At 48.8% G+C, this 16,167-nt stretch overlaps 2 protein-coding genes across 9 annotated transcripts in view; one reads left to right on the top strand and one right to left on the bottom strand.

Moving 5' to 3' along the window:
* Window positions 1-16,167, top strand: part of stn1 (STN1 subunit of CST complex) — a 38,995-nt gene that overhangs the window by 9,856 nt on the left and 12,972 nt on the right. For 5 of the 7 annotated variants that reach the window (XM_073027092.1, XM_073027090.1, XM_073027091.1 and 2 more), the window contains exons 4-10: window positions 645-716; window positions 2,733-2,888; window positions 3,739-3,856; window positions 5,693-5,888; window positions 6,410-6,532; window positions 6,962-7,034; window positions 9,011-9,434. In XM_073027092.1, coding sequence (XP_072883193.1) covers window positions 645-716; window positions 2,733-2,888; window positions 3,739-3,856; window positions 5,693-5,888; window positions 6,410-6,532; window positions 6,962-7,034; window positions 9,011-9,174 — 902 coding nt within the window. In that variant the 3' untranslated portion in view covers window positions 9,175-9,434. Of the gene's footprint in view, window positions 1-644; window positions 717-2,732; window positions 2,889-3,738; window positions 3,857-5,692; window positions 5,889-6,409; window positions 6,533-6,961; window positions 7,035-9,010; window positions 9,435-16,167 lie in introns of those variants that run through there. The other 2 variants (XR_012096084.1, XM_073027096.1) reach the window with 2 other exon arrangements.
* LOC140715218 (uncharacterized) overlaps window positions 10,907-16,167 on the bottom strand; it is a 51,725-nt gene continuing 46,464 nt past the window's right edge. For both annotated transcript variants that reach the window (XM_073027087.1, XM_073027089.1), the window contains 2 exons: window positions 15,230-15,415; window positions 10,907-13,356 (listed from right to left, as the gene is read on the bottom strand). In XM_073027087.1, the coding sequence (XP_072883188.1) occupies window positions 13,307-13,356; window positions 15,230-15,415 (236 nt within the window). In that variant the 3' untranslated portion in view covers window positions 10,907-13,306. The remainder of the gene's footprint in view (window positions 13,357-15,229; window positions 15,416-16,167) is intronic.

Below are 16,167 nucleotides of genomic sequence, written 5' to 3'. Positions count from 1 at the left end.
GTCACGAGTTAATGTAGATTACAGAATGCCCTGGAATATCCTCAGTAAATTAGAAATATAGAAAAACTACTGCATAATACAGGCCCTTCAGCCCACAATGCTGTGCCGAACATGTACTTACTTTAGAAATTACCTAGGGTTATCCATAGCCCTCTACTTTTCTAAGCATGGGGAATTTGTGAGGTGGGAATGGTTTGGCTGGGGGTAAGGTTTGAGCTGTAGGTTGGTTCATTGCTGAGACTCAGTAGGGTTCTGGGAATAGATGTACATCTTGTTCTTAAATGGTTGGTCTCAGAGTTTAACAGTATTGTGGGACTGGGCGGCACAGTGTAGCATATCTATTACAGCACCAGTGATTGGGGTTCAATCCTCCTAATGGTTGTATGGAGTCTGTACATTCTCCCCATGACCACATAGTTTGCCTCCGAGTGCTCCAGTGTCCTCCCACGTTCCAAAGTTAGTGGGTTACTTAGTCACATGGGTGTAATTAAGTGGCACAGGCTCATGGGCCGGAAGGGCCTGTTACTCTAAATAGATAAAAGTCACCTTTCCTGGTTCTGGTCCACTCACCTGTGTCACTTGTGTTACCCACATCACCCTTACCACCTGTATTATCCTTCTCACATGTTACTTGTGCTTTGCAGTGGATGATGGGACTGGAGTCATAAGTTGTTTGTGGTGGAAGAAGCAAACACCTGTGGAAATCACCAAACCAGGTACAGAGCTTACTTCTATCCTTCCAACGCTTAGCACAGGCGGCTGGCATGCAATACCCACCTTTGTTTGTCTGTATTGGTGCTAAGCCTCTGCAGTCCTCTCCACAGTCCATCATTTGACCCAAAATAGGTGAGTGAGTAACCATGCTGTAGGGTGATGAAGAATTCAGTAAAGATTCAGGAGTGGATTAATAAATGTACAAAAGAAGATGTGGGGGAGGGGATTCTGGGATATACCCAGGTAACAAACTGTCTGTTTTCACCCATGTAACTTTAGTCGATTTTGTCTGCAAATTAGAAAATACACAAAAATCGCTCAATACCTCCACAGTACTGTAATGAATACATCAAAAACTCATCAGACTGACAAGAAAGAACAGTTACTAGGAGTAGGGAGAGAGGAGTAGACTGGGGCAGGTACATCAGAATCAGGTTTAATATCACTGGCAAAATTTGTTGTCTTTGTGGCAGTAGTAAAATCCAATACATAATAATAGAGAGAAAACTGAATTACAGTAAATATATATACGTATGTAATAGAGATAAAATAAGTAGAGCAAAAATAAAAATTTTAAAGAGGATTGAGGTAGTGTTCATGGGTTCAATGTCCATTCAGAAATCGGATGGCAGAGGGGAAGAAGCTGTTCCTGAATTGTTGAGCGTGTGGTTTCAGGCTCCTTGACCTCCTTTCTGATGGTAACAGTGAGAAGCAGGTGATGGAGGTCCTTAATGATGGATGCTGCCTTTTTGAGGCATTGCTCCTTGAAAATGTCTTGGACACTCTGGAGGCTGGTGACTTTAACAATGCTCTCACAGTAAGTATCTGTAAGACAGATGTCAGTGACCCAGGATGGCCTGGACTCAAATCAAGACTGTACCTTGTCCCACAGGGGACAGTGACTAGGTAATCCGCTTCACTATCCACTGAGGGTCAGGTAGAGACCAAAACAGCAGGCAGAACAAGTGCAGAGGAATTTAAAAAAAATTTATTTAGAGACTCAAAGGTACATGTAGTGTCAGAGAAATGTATACAATATACATCCTGAAATACTTTTTCTTCGCAAACATCCGTGAAAAACAGAGGAGTGCCCCAAAGAATGAATGACAGTTAAATATTAGAGCCCCAAAGCCCCCCCAGCTCCCCCCTCCCACACATAAGCACCAATCATCTTCCCCCACCAGCAAAAAAAATATTGGCACCCACCATTGAGCACACAAGCAAAAGCAAAGCATCAGCAAAGACATGACTTGCAGGACCCCAACGGCTACTCGTTCACCCGGTATTTGACATACCACAGACTCTCCCTCTCCCTAATAAGGGAGAAAGAGGTGTCTCTGTTTCATAGCGAGAGGGGAGACATAACAAAGAACTCACTGATTTATGATGTTGAAAGTCTGTTGGGTCGCTTTTTCCAAGCTCTGTGCCCAAAGAGGTCAGGAGTCTGGACGCAGAGCCAGCCGCCAGCTCGCTGCTTTCGATCTTCCGTCTCCCACGACACACCGGATTCCTGCAGAGACATTGACCTTCGGTCCACCCGTCTCCAGAGCCATGAGATCCCGGAACTCTGAAGGTGAGCTAACCTCTTAGGTCGCATCCTTGGCATACCGAATAATGGCTAGTCATGAAACCCCGAGAGCGGGTCCCATTCCCGCAAAGAACCAAAGTCAGCGTGTAACTCCAGGTCAGGATCTTCAAAAGAACCCTGCAAGGAAAAAGAGATATTAAAGATAGAAATAGAGTTGTTTTCAAAGATTCACACAAAGGATTTGCCATAAGGCACCATTGTCTCCTCCTAAGCACAGTAACAGGCCCTTCCGACCCAATGAGCCCACCCCCCCACCCCCAGTTACACCCATGAACACTACCTCACTATCTTGCACTACTTATTTACTTTATATATATTTCTTATTGTAATCTATCATTTTTATTTATGTATTGCACTGTGCTGCTGCCAAAAACAACAAGTTTCACGACAGATGTGATGATAATAAACCTGATTCTGGCTCTTCCTGCAGCTTCGTCCTCCAAGGGCTTGGATCTCCTTGACCAGCTGAGCCGCATCACCAGACTGGAACACGGCAATTCCCGCTTGGACCTGGGCGACGTTGTCCAGGTCCGGGGACGCATCAGGGATTACAGAGAGCGACGGGAAATCAGTAGCACCAGTATCAGTGAGTGGCTCAGGGCAGGGTGGGGGGGGAGAGAATGGGAGGGGCAGGGTGGGAGGAGAGAACAGGAGGGGCAAGGTGGGGGGAGAGAATGGGAGGGGGCAAGGTGGGGGGAGAGAATGGGAGGGTGTGGGGTGGGGGGAGAGAATGGGAGGGGGCGGGGTGGGGGGAGAGAACGGGTGCAGGCAGGGTGGGGGGAGAGAATGGGAGGGGGCAGGGTGGGGGGAGAGAATGGGAGGGGGCGGGGTGGGGGAGAGAACAGGTGCAGGCAGGGTGGGGGGAGAGAATGGGAGGGGGCAGGGTGGGAGGAGAGAACGGGAGGGGGCGGGGTGGGGGGAGAGAACAGGTGGGAGCAGGGTTGAGGGAGAGAACGGGTGGGGGCAGGGTGGGGGTAGAGAACGGGAGGGGGCAGGGTTCTGGCAGAGAATGGGAGGGGGCAAGGTGGGGGGAGAGAATGGGAGGGTGCGGGGTGGGGGGAGTGAATGGGAGGGGGCGGTGTGGGGGGAGAGAACGGGTGCAGGCAGGGTGGGGGGAGAGAATGGGAGGGGGCAGAGTGGGGGGAGAGAATGGGAGGGGGCGGGGTGGGGGAGAGAACAGGTGCAGGCAGGGTGGGGGGAGAGAATGGGAGGGGGCAGGGTGAGGGGTAGAGAACGGGAGGGGGCAGGGTGGGGGAGAGAGAAAATGCGAGGGGGCAGGGTGAGGGGTAGAGAGAGAATGGGAGGGGGCAGGGTGAGGGGTAGAGAATGGGAGGGGGCAGGATGTGGGGGGAGAGAATGGGAGGGGGCAGGGTGGGGGGTGGTTCTGCCCTGGGCTGGGGTAACTCCTGCTCTGGTTATGTTCTCTTTGCCTGTAGCCAAGCTGGTGGATCCTCTCTTCACCATACAGATCTCCCGCATGCTGGAGCTGCCTCACCTTTACCGCAGCTTCTACGACAAAGCGTGTCAAGTTCCAAAGGACAGCACGGAGGCGAAGTGAGAACAGAGGATAAGTAGGAGGTTGGGGGGGGGCAGCTCAAGCACTGGGATAGGGAAAGCAGTGAGGGGTGTGCGGTAGGAGGAGGAATGTGAGGAGAGAGCGGGAAGGATCCTGGGGGAGGGGGTGGTGGTGAACAGAAACAGAGGGGAGAGGTCAGGAAAGGGACTGTTTATGATCTCACTGCTGTTCCCCTGAGCACCCTGCCCAGTTTTGTCTGTCTGTCCAACTCTATAGTGGCGCAGAGGTGTAGTGATTAGTGTAACGTTATTATGGCGCCAGCGATTAGGGTTCAGTTCCCACTGCTGTACGTTCTCACCGTGACCATGTGAGTTTCCTCCAGGTGCTCCTGTGTCCTCCCACATTCCAAAGACCTAAAGGTTAGAGCTAGTAAGTTGGTGCTGGAAGTCTGGCTCCATTTGCAGGCTGCCCTGTACAACTCTCACTGATTTGATTGGTTCCGGGACCCCTCGCGGATAGCAAAAAATGCTGATGCTCAAGTCCCTTATTTAACCTGGCTAAATGCAGTGGACCTTAGGACCCAGTGGAACCCCAGACTTTATTTAACCTGTCTCAGTGCGGTAGTCTTTAGGACCTGGCGGAGCTCTGAATCCGCAATGTTTCTGTTCATGAAAATAATCACGATCACGATTGATAATAAAGCGATCGGAAAGAGGTGAAACGCCATCGGTCGTTGTAAAAGTGTTAGGCTACTTTGGTCAACGATCGGAACAATTTTAAAGGATAAAGTGAGAAAAGCCTTGCCCTGATGAAAGCGACAATTATTACTAAGCAACGCAGTGGTTTAATGATTGGGTTTTGGGGTTTTGATCCTCCACATCAACCCAGCACGTTCCCGAGCCCGGTGCTGAAACATACGTCCTTAAGTGTTTTATATGCATAGAAAGGTAAAATATATACTATATACTAAGACAAACATTTGACTAACTGATGCTAAATAATACTGGATGTACCTGCTCCGACTTAATGAGTAAGAGAACTTAAGATTTTTTCCGATCCCGATCCACGATAACCCACACACATCCTCCCGTATACTTTAAATCATCTCTAGATTACTTATAATACCTAATACAATGTAAATGCTATGTAAAATAGTTGTTATACTGCATTGTTTAGGGAATAATGACAAGAAAAAAAAGTCTGTACATGTTCGAACAACAAGTGCTGGAAGAGCACTTCCAGGTTTTCTCGATTCGTGGATGCGTGACTCGCGGGTAAGGAGGGCCAACTATATGCATGTGTGTGTGTGTGTGTACAAACGTTTGTGTGTGTATGTGTATATATACACACACACATATGTAATATATATGTTTACTTCACACACACACACACACACACACATATATATGTGTGTGTGAATTAAATAGTTAAATTAAAAAGTAGTGCGAAACAGAAATAATATATAAAAAAAATTAAGGTAGTGTTCATGGGTTCAGTGTCCATTTAGGAATCAGACAGCACAGGGGAAGAAGCTGTTCCTGAATCACTCAGTGTGTGCCTTCAGGCTTCTGTACCTCTTTCCTGGCTGTAACAATGAGAAAAGGGCATGTCCTGGGTGATATGGGTCCTTAATAATAGACACCGCCTTTCTGAGGCACCGCTCCTTGAAAGAATCTTTGATATTTTGGACGCTAGTACCAAGATGGTGCTGACTAATTTTACAACTTTCTGTAGCTTCTTTCAGTCCTGCGCAGTAGGAAATGCAAATTTAATGCAAATAATACATTTTGTTATATGTTTCAATGTACATGTGAGTAATAAAGCTAATCTTATCTGTAATTTCTCTCTCCCTGCTCGTATCTCCTCATCCCCAGCGAAGACGGAGCATGCATCCTTTCCCTGCAAAGCAAGATCAAAGAGTTTCTGGCTCAGAGCCAAGTGAAGAACTTCTACCAACGTGAGCTGGAGGCCATCGACTGGTTATCCTGCGTTGCTCAGCGCAGTCAGGAAGTTTTGTGTGGACGAGGCTTGGGTCAAAGCTTGGCTGAGAGCTCAGTGCAGGAGAAAGAGGTGAGGAGATTGGGGGTGGGGTGGTGCACAAGAGATTCTGTGATGCTTGTAAACTTGAGGGAGCACCACATACAAAATGCTGGAAGAACTCAGTAAGTGAGGCAACATCTATGGAGGGGAATATAAGGTTGACGTTTTAGGCCAAGACCCTTCACAGGACTGGAAGGGAAGGGGGAGAAGCCAGAATAAGCTGGTGGGGGGAAGGGAAAGGAGTTTGAGGTGATAGGTGAGACCAGGTGAGAGGGTAGGTGGGGGGTAATGAAGTGAGAAGCTGCTTCCTTTCCAGTCCTGATGAAGGGTCTTGGCCCAAAACGTCGACTGTTTATTCCCCACCATACATACTGCCTGACCTGCTAAGTCCCTGCAGCATTTTGTAGGTGGTGAGGGGGCTATGCTTTGGGATCGAGAGCAGCTATAAGGAAGGTCTGGCTGGACTGACATTGAATGAGAGTGTTCTCCCTCCTGTCACTGTCTCCTGCCACTGCACTGTGTGTTCATGTTCTGTTTCCTGTCTTTTTAAGGAGCCTGCGAGCTTGCTATGTGTATCAAGGCAGATTCACACCACTTTTCAAGAGGCCGTCTCCGCACTGCAGGAGGAGGGAGTCATTTTCCAGAAGGTGGAGGGCCCTAACGAGTTGTATCTGGTAGGTGTCTCGCCTCAGTCTAGGGCCTATCCCCTTTCTCTCCCCCGAAGTTGTACTCCATTCTGGATTGGAAGAATAGCACTGTTTCCTAGTCATCACTGAATCTAAACCCAGGACTCTGTCCCTGAAATGCAGGTTATTTCAGCAGAAGGACTCCACAGGTTAAAAGCATTTACCACCTTCTTCCCAAAGGCACTGAGTGCTGGCTTTGTCATGAAAGCCCATAGACTGAGGTTGTAAAACCCCCTGACCTGAAGCAGAGTTCAGGCTCAGGGTCCTGGTTTCATTCAACAAATGTGGACCACTGTCTACACAGAGAGTGTTAGCCCTGGATTCTCCAGATGAGAGCCATGTCTATATTGGGCCAGTGGCTATTGAGAGGAGTCTGTGCTGTACTGACATGCAGATCTGTTTACAAATTATCCACAGGTCACTGACCAGGAGAAGGAGCTACATGATGTGACACTAGGGATCATTCGCGATGATTCCACAAGACCAAAATGTGAGTGATTTCCTCTGCAGATCTTGCCCTCTTTGGTGAGCCCTTTCAAGGGTCCAGGATGGACACTGGATTTGGTGTCCACAGTTCCTCCCCCACCCCTCAAATTCCTCTAGCAGATTGTTGTTTGCTCCAGATTCCAGTGTCTACAGTCTCTGATGTCACCAGCTTTCAGCTGCTGTGCAATGGAGGATGTAGTTTGTATAAAACCTTTTAAACATTGAGGGCCATTGAGGAAGGAGTTTAGAGTCCAAAGGAACTCAGTTCTGACCCACAAAACAACTTTCCTGCAGTCCAATTCCAGTCAATGCTTAGAACATAAAAATCGAAGCAAGGGTAACCATTCATTCCCTCTCATGGGCTAACCTCATATCACTTGTGTACCTAAAACCCAGCCAGTCTCTGGCTTGAGCACACTCCACAGCCCTTGCAGTGGAGATTTCCAAAGATTCACTTCTCTTTGGGTGAAGAATTGCCTTTCATCATCTGTGTTCTGAATGCCAGAACTTCATAGAACATTGGGGAGGTAGCGTGAGTTTGGACAAATTTGGATGTTTTCTCTGGAGTGGTGGCGACTGAGGGGGGTCTCACTGAGCAGGGGTTCTCAAACTGGGGTCTATGGACTCCTAGTTTAATGGTATTGGTCCATGGCATAAAAAACGGTGGGGAATCCCTGTCATAGTGGTTTATAAGCTTATCAAAGGCATAGGTAGAGTAACAGACAATACCCAGGGTTGAAATTTCTGATACCAGAGGGCATGTATTTAAGGTGAGAGTGGTTAATTCCAAAGCAGATGTGAGGGACAAATTTTTATTACACAAAGCCTGGGATGGTGGTTACAGGCAGATGCACGTGAGGAAAACGGAAGAATGTGGAAGCCATAGAAAGGGTGCAGAGGAGATTTGCAAGGATGTTGCCTGGATTGGGGAGCATGCCTTACGAGAATAGGTTGAGTGAACTCAGCCTTTTCTCCTTGGAGCGACGGAGGATGAGTGGTGACCTGATAGAGGTGTATAAGATGATGAGAGGCATTGATCGTGTGGATAGTCAGAGGCTTTTTCCCAGGGTTGAAATGGTTGCCACAAGAGGACACAGGTTTAAGGTGCTGGGGAGTAGGTACAGAGGGGATGTCAGGGGTACGTTTTTTACGCGGAGAGTGGTGAGTGTGTGGAATGGGCTGCCGGCAACGGTGGTGGAGGCGGATACGATTGGGTCTTTTAAGAGACTTTTGGATAGGTACATGGAGCTTAGAAAAATAGAGGGCTATAGGTAAGCCTAGTAATTTCTAAGGTAGGGACATGTTCGGCACAACTTTGTGGGCCGAAGGACCCGTATTGTGCTGTAGGTTTTCTATGTTTCTATGAGATGGACATTGTGTAGGCAGAAGAGATTAGTTTAGTTGGCCATTTGATTACTGATTTAATTGGTTCAGCACATTGTGGGTCTGTTCCTGTGCTGTAATCTTAAAGTGATTGGAGGAAAGTATAGGAGGATATCAGAGGTAGGGTCTTTACACAGAGAGTGATGAGTGTGCAGAACGCACAGCTTGGGTGGTGGTAGAGGCAGATACATTAGAGACATTTAAGAGACTGAGATAGGCACATGGATGATAGAAAAATGGAGAGCTGTGTGGGAGGGAAGGGTTACATTGAGGTTAGAGTAGGTTAAAGGGTCTTCACAATATTGTGGATCGAAGGGCCTGTACTGTGCTGTAATGTTCTATGTTCTGGATGCTGGGGCAGATTGGAACCATAACGCAGGACCACCTGTACTGGTCTGGGTACTGATGGGGCAGATATGTGACAGTAATGCGGGGCCATCTGTACTTACAGGGCAGATGTGAGGTACTGAAAGGCGTTTGGGATGAATCAGTCTGAAATTTCAAGGTCATTGGCAATCCTCCTTTGGATATCAACTGCTCGGTGTTCAGCTGAGGTCAGAACGCCCTTGTGTTTAATTCTTCCTCTCTTTGCACTAGACATCGATAAAGGCTGCCCGTTCCTCCACATTCTGAGCTGTGTGCAGAACTGCTACAGTGCAGGGGTTACCGAGGCAACAGTGCAGCGAGTGCTGAACAGTTTGGAGTGTGCCAGCAAGATCGTCAGTACTATGGAGGGGCACTACACCACCTCCCGTGCATGAGACTTCTGTCGCTGTGTGCCGCATTACTGGACACTGGTGAACGGACCCTGGGAGTGTGAGGTGTGTGTCGGTACCCCTGCGTGACCGAGGGTGGGTAGGGGTATGTGAGGGCACGCCTCTCATGCAGGAGTTACATCAACATGGACCACAGAGTGACTTCATTAATCATCATGGGTTCTCAGAAAGTAGAGTGGAGATTTGACTATGAATTTATTCAACTTTATCCAATAAATAATTGCACAATTTTTATTTATCAACAATGTCTCTTAGAAATATTGTACCCCTACTTCCCTCCATTTCTTACCGTCACCCAGAACTGCTTATCGTTTGTCAGTGACTCCAGGTGAGCAAAGTTGATGATCACATTTGTGCATAGTGAGACTGTGTGACCTGTGCAATGGTGGGGAGTGCGGGCGGTCTGTTGTGTTGGACTGGTGACAGCACAGGGACCCACCCCTACTCCCAGGACAGTGAACAGGACCCCACAAGTGAGGGCGCAGTTCGTAGCTTTGCGTAGTTTTGAGCATCCTCGGGTATTGGCTGGACGGACACAGGTCATTCAGCTCCACTGGGGCTGACTATCCCTGTGGCGATCCCGTGCTCCCCACTGACCTCACCCACTGAGGTCCACTGGTCCCGCTGCCTGGTAGAATCCCACGTCAAACGACCTGAGAATGTCACTCGCTCACACGGAGGAGTGACCTGGCCAAAAACTGTGACTCTGGTGACCGGAGTGTCGTGACTGCAGCAGTTTGTGTCAGAGCAGTGCAGTGAGGGTTAGAGTTATGGAGCACTATAGCACAAACAGTCCCTTTGGCCCACCTAGTCTGTGGCAGCCTGGTTTTCCGCTAGGCCCGTCCACTTTCACCTGGACCACAGCCCTTCATATCCCTCTCATCCATCTATAGTACTTATCCAGGCTTCTCTTAAATGTTGCAATTTAACCTGCATCTGTCACTTCTGCTGGCAGCTCAGTCCACACTTGCACCATGTTCTGAGTGAAGAAGTTCCCCCTCAGCTTCCCCTTAAATATTTTACCTTTCACCCTTAACCTATGATCCCTGATCTTATTTAGCCTGAAGGGAAAAGGCATGTACTCTCTGTCTCTAACCCTCATAATTCAGAGTATCTCTATCAAATCTCCTCTCATTATCAGACACTACAGCGAATAAAGTTATAATCTATTCAATTTTTCCCCGTATGTACAGTGGAAGGTGATGAGGTTGGCATGGTGGGCTTGGAAGAGTGGGGGAGGACAGCTAGCAGTGCCCAGGAGAGGATGAACAAGAGTGGGGAATGGGGTTGATTCTGTTTCCCACTGGCTCTCAGGATGTGCAAATCTCTGGGGTGGGTTTGAGACCCACTTGGGGTTAGAAAACTGGGTGGGTGTGTATGTGTGAGAGTGAGTGAGTGAGACAGACAGACAGTAACAGGGCTTGTTTAGTTGTAGGTGTTTCGTTATTTGTTGTGATCTATGTTATTCTGCCAAGTATTGTGGGCATACTATGTTGGCACTGGAATGTGTGGCGCCACTTGCAGGCTGTCCCCAGCATACCCTCAGGTTGTGTTGGTTGTTAACACTGATGACGCTTTTCACTGTGAGTTTCCATGTACATGTGATAAATGAATCTGAATCTGTATTTATAGATTGTGCTGTAACTAGGCAGTAACTAACATTCAGAACAGCAAAGGGCTGCTTCTATTCCCAATGAGGTCACATGGTCAGTCCAGAATTGTTCATGCTGACAGTTTATTGAAACGTTTATCAGAGAAAGAGCACAGTTTGCAGACTAATGAACCGCTCAGAGGACCGGTAGGCTAGTCTCGAGTTGGAAACAGATCTCCAAAGGTTGGAGGGCACAAGAGCTTCAAGCACAGAGCAAATGGCAGGTGTAATTGACATACGCCCCCCCCATCACCCCTAACACATGTCCGATGAATTCCCACACTGCATGACCCATTCCCTCGACCCAGTTTAATAGGACCAGGAGCTGGTTGTTAGTGGGGTCTGATATTCCAGGTTGGAATGCCCACTGTTCAGGGAGGCCAGGATCTGCGAGTTAATAACGGTGGGAAAGCCCAGGCTGTGGGTAGCGTCCCTGCATGTACACTGCCCCACCCATTACCAGTGGCTGATTATAAAACCATTCGCCTTTCATCTGATCTGACAGCTAAAGGCTGTGTACAGGTCCCTGAGGACATCCCTGGCTTCCTCTTGTGAACTAACTATGGGGGGATGGTGAAATCATGTGTGGAGTTGCTTCGGTCACCCTGCCCCACGGCGTCTGTCATATCAGAATGGTGGAAATTTCAACCTGGAGCACAGAACTCCACTTAAGACCAGTTCCCAGACCTGTCCAGGTGGACCAAGGAGATGCGGCATCAGACACGTTAGCTCCCATCGCTGCAGGTTTTAAAACCTGGCAATGTCCCAGGCCGTGGTGGTAAGTGGAGCCAGCAAGCCTGGGTCCAGGAGGATGAGGCAGGGTCTGCACTCCGGGTGGGTGATTCTGAACAGTCCAAGGGGGCCGTAGCTCTGTGACTATGTGACTCCCACCACCCCCTCATCCTCTGCCTGACTGGATCCCCACCCTCAGACACCCATTGACACATTCAGATCTGATCAGTTCCAAGTTGAGATCTGACTTCAGTGGATCAGATAGGAGTCCCTCCACACAGAGATCTCATCACGAGCAGGCTGTTTAAAAATTACCTCCAATTTCTTTCTTAAAATGTTTATTCCAAAAACATTTTTTTATAATTTAAACAAGGCAAGCTGAAAAATCATCAGCTGGTACTTGAAAGGAAAGGTACGCAGGAACGTCACCAGCAGAGAGAAAGCTTCCAGCAAGCTCAGAGCCCAAGGGGAGGGAGGAAGCAGGGCAGTGACTGAAGGCAAAGACTCAGCTTTACTCCCTCAAAACCCCACCTCAGGAATGGCTGTGCACCCCCTACATCCTTCCCCAGGTTACACAAGGAGATAGGTGCAATGTTGGCCATCAGACCTGCCCTGCCGTTATGTTCATAGCTAATTTACGTGGGTCTCGGATGTCAGCTCCCCACTGCCCTTAGACCCTGACCTTTCCCTCTTCTTTAAATACCTCTGTTCCAGTCTCTACAACACACTCCAGAAGACATCAGCCCATTTGCTCCACCATCATGGCTGATTTATTATCCCTCTCAACCCCATTCTGCCTTCTCCCCATAAACTTTGACACCCTTACTAATCAAGAACTTATCAACCTCCACTTTAAATGTTCCTAGTAATGTGGCCTCCACAGATGTCTGTGGCAATGAAGTACAGAGATTCACTACCTTCTGGCTAAAGAAATTGCTCATCTCTGTTCTAGGGGTTCCAAATTTCCTTGGTACTCAGCTGGAAAATTCCAGAATCCCTGTACTCTATTAGAATACATTTGTTCCTACGTACCATCGCCTTGTCCTGAAACCATGGCCCCTTGTCGGAGACTCTCATCCATAAAAACCTATCCATCCCCTTCTTCCTGTGAGTGCCAATCTAAACAGGCAGACTGTCTCAGCCGGAGGCTGTGGCCAATGGTACCAGCCCACTCTGGTGAGACTTTATACTGGCTGGGTGTTGGCTGATTATCCATGTTCTGCACCACTCTACCAGCTCATCACCATCTCATTTCCTAATCATCCTCCGACTGGAAACCTGCTGAGGAGCTGGAATTCCACAGTTACCGGCTTCCCCGGATGTGGTGGGCTTTCTCCCTGGCTTCTGACATCATGGTGTGGGGATGGGATGGAGGGAGGTGGGGAAGTGATGTCTTAGCCCTTCTTTGCACTGGGCTTGTGTGGGGAGGGGAAGAGGCTGTCATGCTTCAGCTGGTGCTGTACCACACTGATCCCCGGGTCTTCGGGAGAGATGTTGCCACGTCATCATTGGTCAGTGGCATAGCGATCCCATCAGGAAGTAACAAAGATCAGGCACTGTCGACCAGTTTCCATTAAATAGTCAGAACCCCAGGCTAGGACGGAAGGATAGTAGAACCCCACGGTATTAGAAGAGAAGAAATATGCATGCATTTTTTCTTTGACATTAAACTGCTGTGTTGGAGAGTGGGCCCAAAGCAAACCACTGCCCGAGAACCGTCTCGCAGATGGTGAATTACTTGAGGGCAGGTGCTCTCTTGCGGCTCCGCCTGTGTCTGGTGTGATCTGCAGAAAGAAAGAAATGATTACTGTACCAGGTCCTGGGTGTTTTTCATCCACCACATCTCTACTGCTGTAATCTGTACGTATGAAAGGCCTTTTATGTCCTGACGTGTTTCACTGGAGCATCAAACAGAACTCACATCAGTAATATCATCAGGGCAGGTGGCTGAAGGGTAGGCCAGGGTTTCACAACCTTTTATATGCCATGGACCAATAGTCAGTGGAACCCAGGTTGGGAACCCCTGGGCTAGGGTCAGGGACACCGGGGAGAAGTTCCGTGGGTGGAAAGTGGGATAGGATCTGGTGGCATTGGGGGAGGAAGAGGAAGGGGAAGTGGGATGAGGAAGAGTGGTAGTGGGACTGGGAGAGAGACTGTAAAGGGAGAGGGGTAGTGGGACCAGGGAGGGATCCTAGAGCTTTGGGACTGGACATCTGAAGGCATGGCTGCATGTGATGAGTGAAGGGAATGATCAAGAGATCCAGATGAGAAGGTCTGGGTTTGGAGATTATGGATGTGGGGAGAGATTTAAGAACAAGGATGATGTTAAGAGTAAACTGGGAACGAGGAGCTCTGCTCTTGCAGGGGACCCTGGTGAGGAACGGTGTAACTGAGGTAGTGTTACCAAGAGCAGGGCTGGGTGTCTATTGACAGTGGGTGAAATGAGAGAAATATGGAGGTGAGTGGGACTGGTCACAGGAAGCCTTAGTAATGTTGGAATTCATGATTCACAGCTCTACCCAGGGTTAAATTTGGCAGTCCGAAGTAGATTGGGACAACATCCTATGGAGTTTCAAAGAGTAAATAAATAGTGAGATGCTGAAGTGACCACAGTCCAGGCCTGGGCACAGTCTCACTACAAAAGGATCACCTATTTAATTCTGTGAAGAGGAACTTCACTGAGAGCTGTGGAGTGTGGAACCTACACCTTACGGAGATGTAATTGAACTTGGCCAACTGTGTGAGTGTGTGGGGTCTGATGGGAGCAAAGCGTGAGGCCTAGGCCAGTCACTCCCAGACAGAGGGGCAGTGTGCTAATCCCTGCATAATGAACCAGGTGTCTGTGCTCCCCAGCCTCAGCTCTCCTTTGCCTCCCCTTCTCCAGCTGTTCTCCCTGGTTCTCATCTGACACCCGTGCAAAGTGAGCATCCCCATGTGTTGCTACAACGTTAAATTGGCAGATGTAAGCTAATCTTTCCCCAGTGGCCAGTTCTGGGCTGGCCTCAGCCACAGCAGTGACAGTGCCAAGATCCTGCCCTCCCTTCCCCTATCCTCTCCCACCAAACCGGAGCACTGCTGGGTCCACAATGGGATTGGCAAACCAACTCCAAAGATTGGCAATCTCCCCACCAAAATGGAAGGTGATTGGTAGAAAAGGGCAGCCACCTGATTGGTCAGCAGTGTTGGGGACTCTGGGCTCCCTCTGCTCATGTCCCTGGGGCTTATCGACCTGGTCTCTAACGACACAATCACCATCTATTATCGTTCTAATAATTTCTTTTCGGTGTTGTGCATTACTGCATAATTCTTGTTGGACTCTGGAGGGTTGTCAGGGGTGAGATGGTCAACAGAACTGGTTTCAGACAATGCGTGACAATGTGATCAGACCCACAGACAGATTCAGCAGGCCGAGTAACATCTATGGAGACAAATGGGTGCAAGACAGTAGTTTGTGTTGGGACCCAGCCCTGATGAAAGGTCTCGAGCCAAGCCCTCAACCATCCCTTTGCCTTTGCAGAGGCTGACTATCCCACTGAGTTCCTCCACCAGTGTTGATTTTGTTCTGGATTCCCAGACAGTGCTGTGCTCAGAGCCCCGCTACAGACAGGGATGGCTGCTCTTCCTGCAGCAGTGTTTGGGATAGGGCAGGGTCTTCACCTTTCCTCGAGTCCTCCAGCTGAGTGCCACTCCTGTACGTATCCTCGTTCCACACTGTGGCTGATGACTGCACCCCAGCAGCACTGGATCGATGGGATGTGTGGTGTGTGCTTTCAGCAACGCCCTGGGTTCCAGGACCACCGAAACGTCTGGAGGAGCTGGAGGACGTATGGTGTCTTCTGCTGCCTGCAGTCAAATGAGAGCCATTTACAGGATATCAATCACAGAGACTCAGATTCGATCCCAACCTCGGGTACTGTCTGTGTAGAGTTTGCACGTTCTCCCTCTGACCATGTGGGTTTCTCTCTGGCTGTTCCAATTTTCTCCCATATCCTAACAACTTGGGGGTGGGGGGGGGGAAGTCATCAGCTGTTATAAAATCCCAACCTTCCCCAAGGTGTGGGTAAGGGGTAGGATAGGGGGAATTGATGGGAATGAGGTATAGATGGATGGTTGGTGTGAACTCAATGTGCTGTAAGGTGTGTTCCCACACTGAATGATTCTGTGCTTCCAATTCAACCAAGTTACGGACCGCACAATTAGCGATTAGCTATTACAGCACCAGAAATCTGTGTTCCATTCTGCTACTGTTTGTAAGGATTTGGTATGTTATACCCATCACCACCTGGGTTTCCCTCCTGGTGTTCCAATTTCCTCCCACATCCCAAAAATGTCCAGGTGAGGGTGTGAGTTAGCCCGTGATCTGGGTATACAGAGAAGTAAATGGAATGTTGGCCTTCATTGCTAGAGGGATTGAATTTAAGAACCAGTAGGTTATGCTGCATTTGTACAGGGTGCTGCAGTACTGTGTGCTGTTCTGGTCTCCTTACTTGAAGGATATACTGGCTTTAGAGGTGGTACAGAGGAGGTTCACCAGGTTGATTCCAGAGATCAGGGGGTTAGACTATGAGGAGAGTTTGAGCTGCCTGGGACTGTAC

The sequence above is a fragment of the Hemitrygon akajei genome, chromosome 23 (assembly GCF_048418815.1).
Source record: "Hemitrygon akajei chromosome 23, sHemAka1.3, whole genome shotgun sequence".
Classification (NCBI taxonomy): Eukaryota; Metazoa; Chordata; class Chondrichthyes; order Myliobatiformes; family Dasyatidae; genus Hemitrygon; species Hemitrygon akajei.
This window is presented reverse-complemented; position numbering and strand designations above follow the sequence as displayed.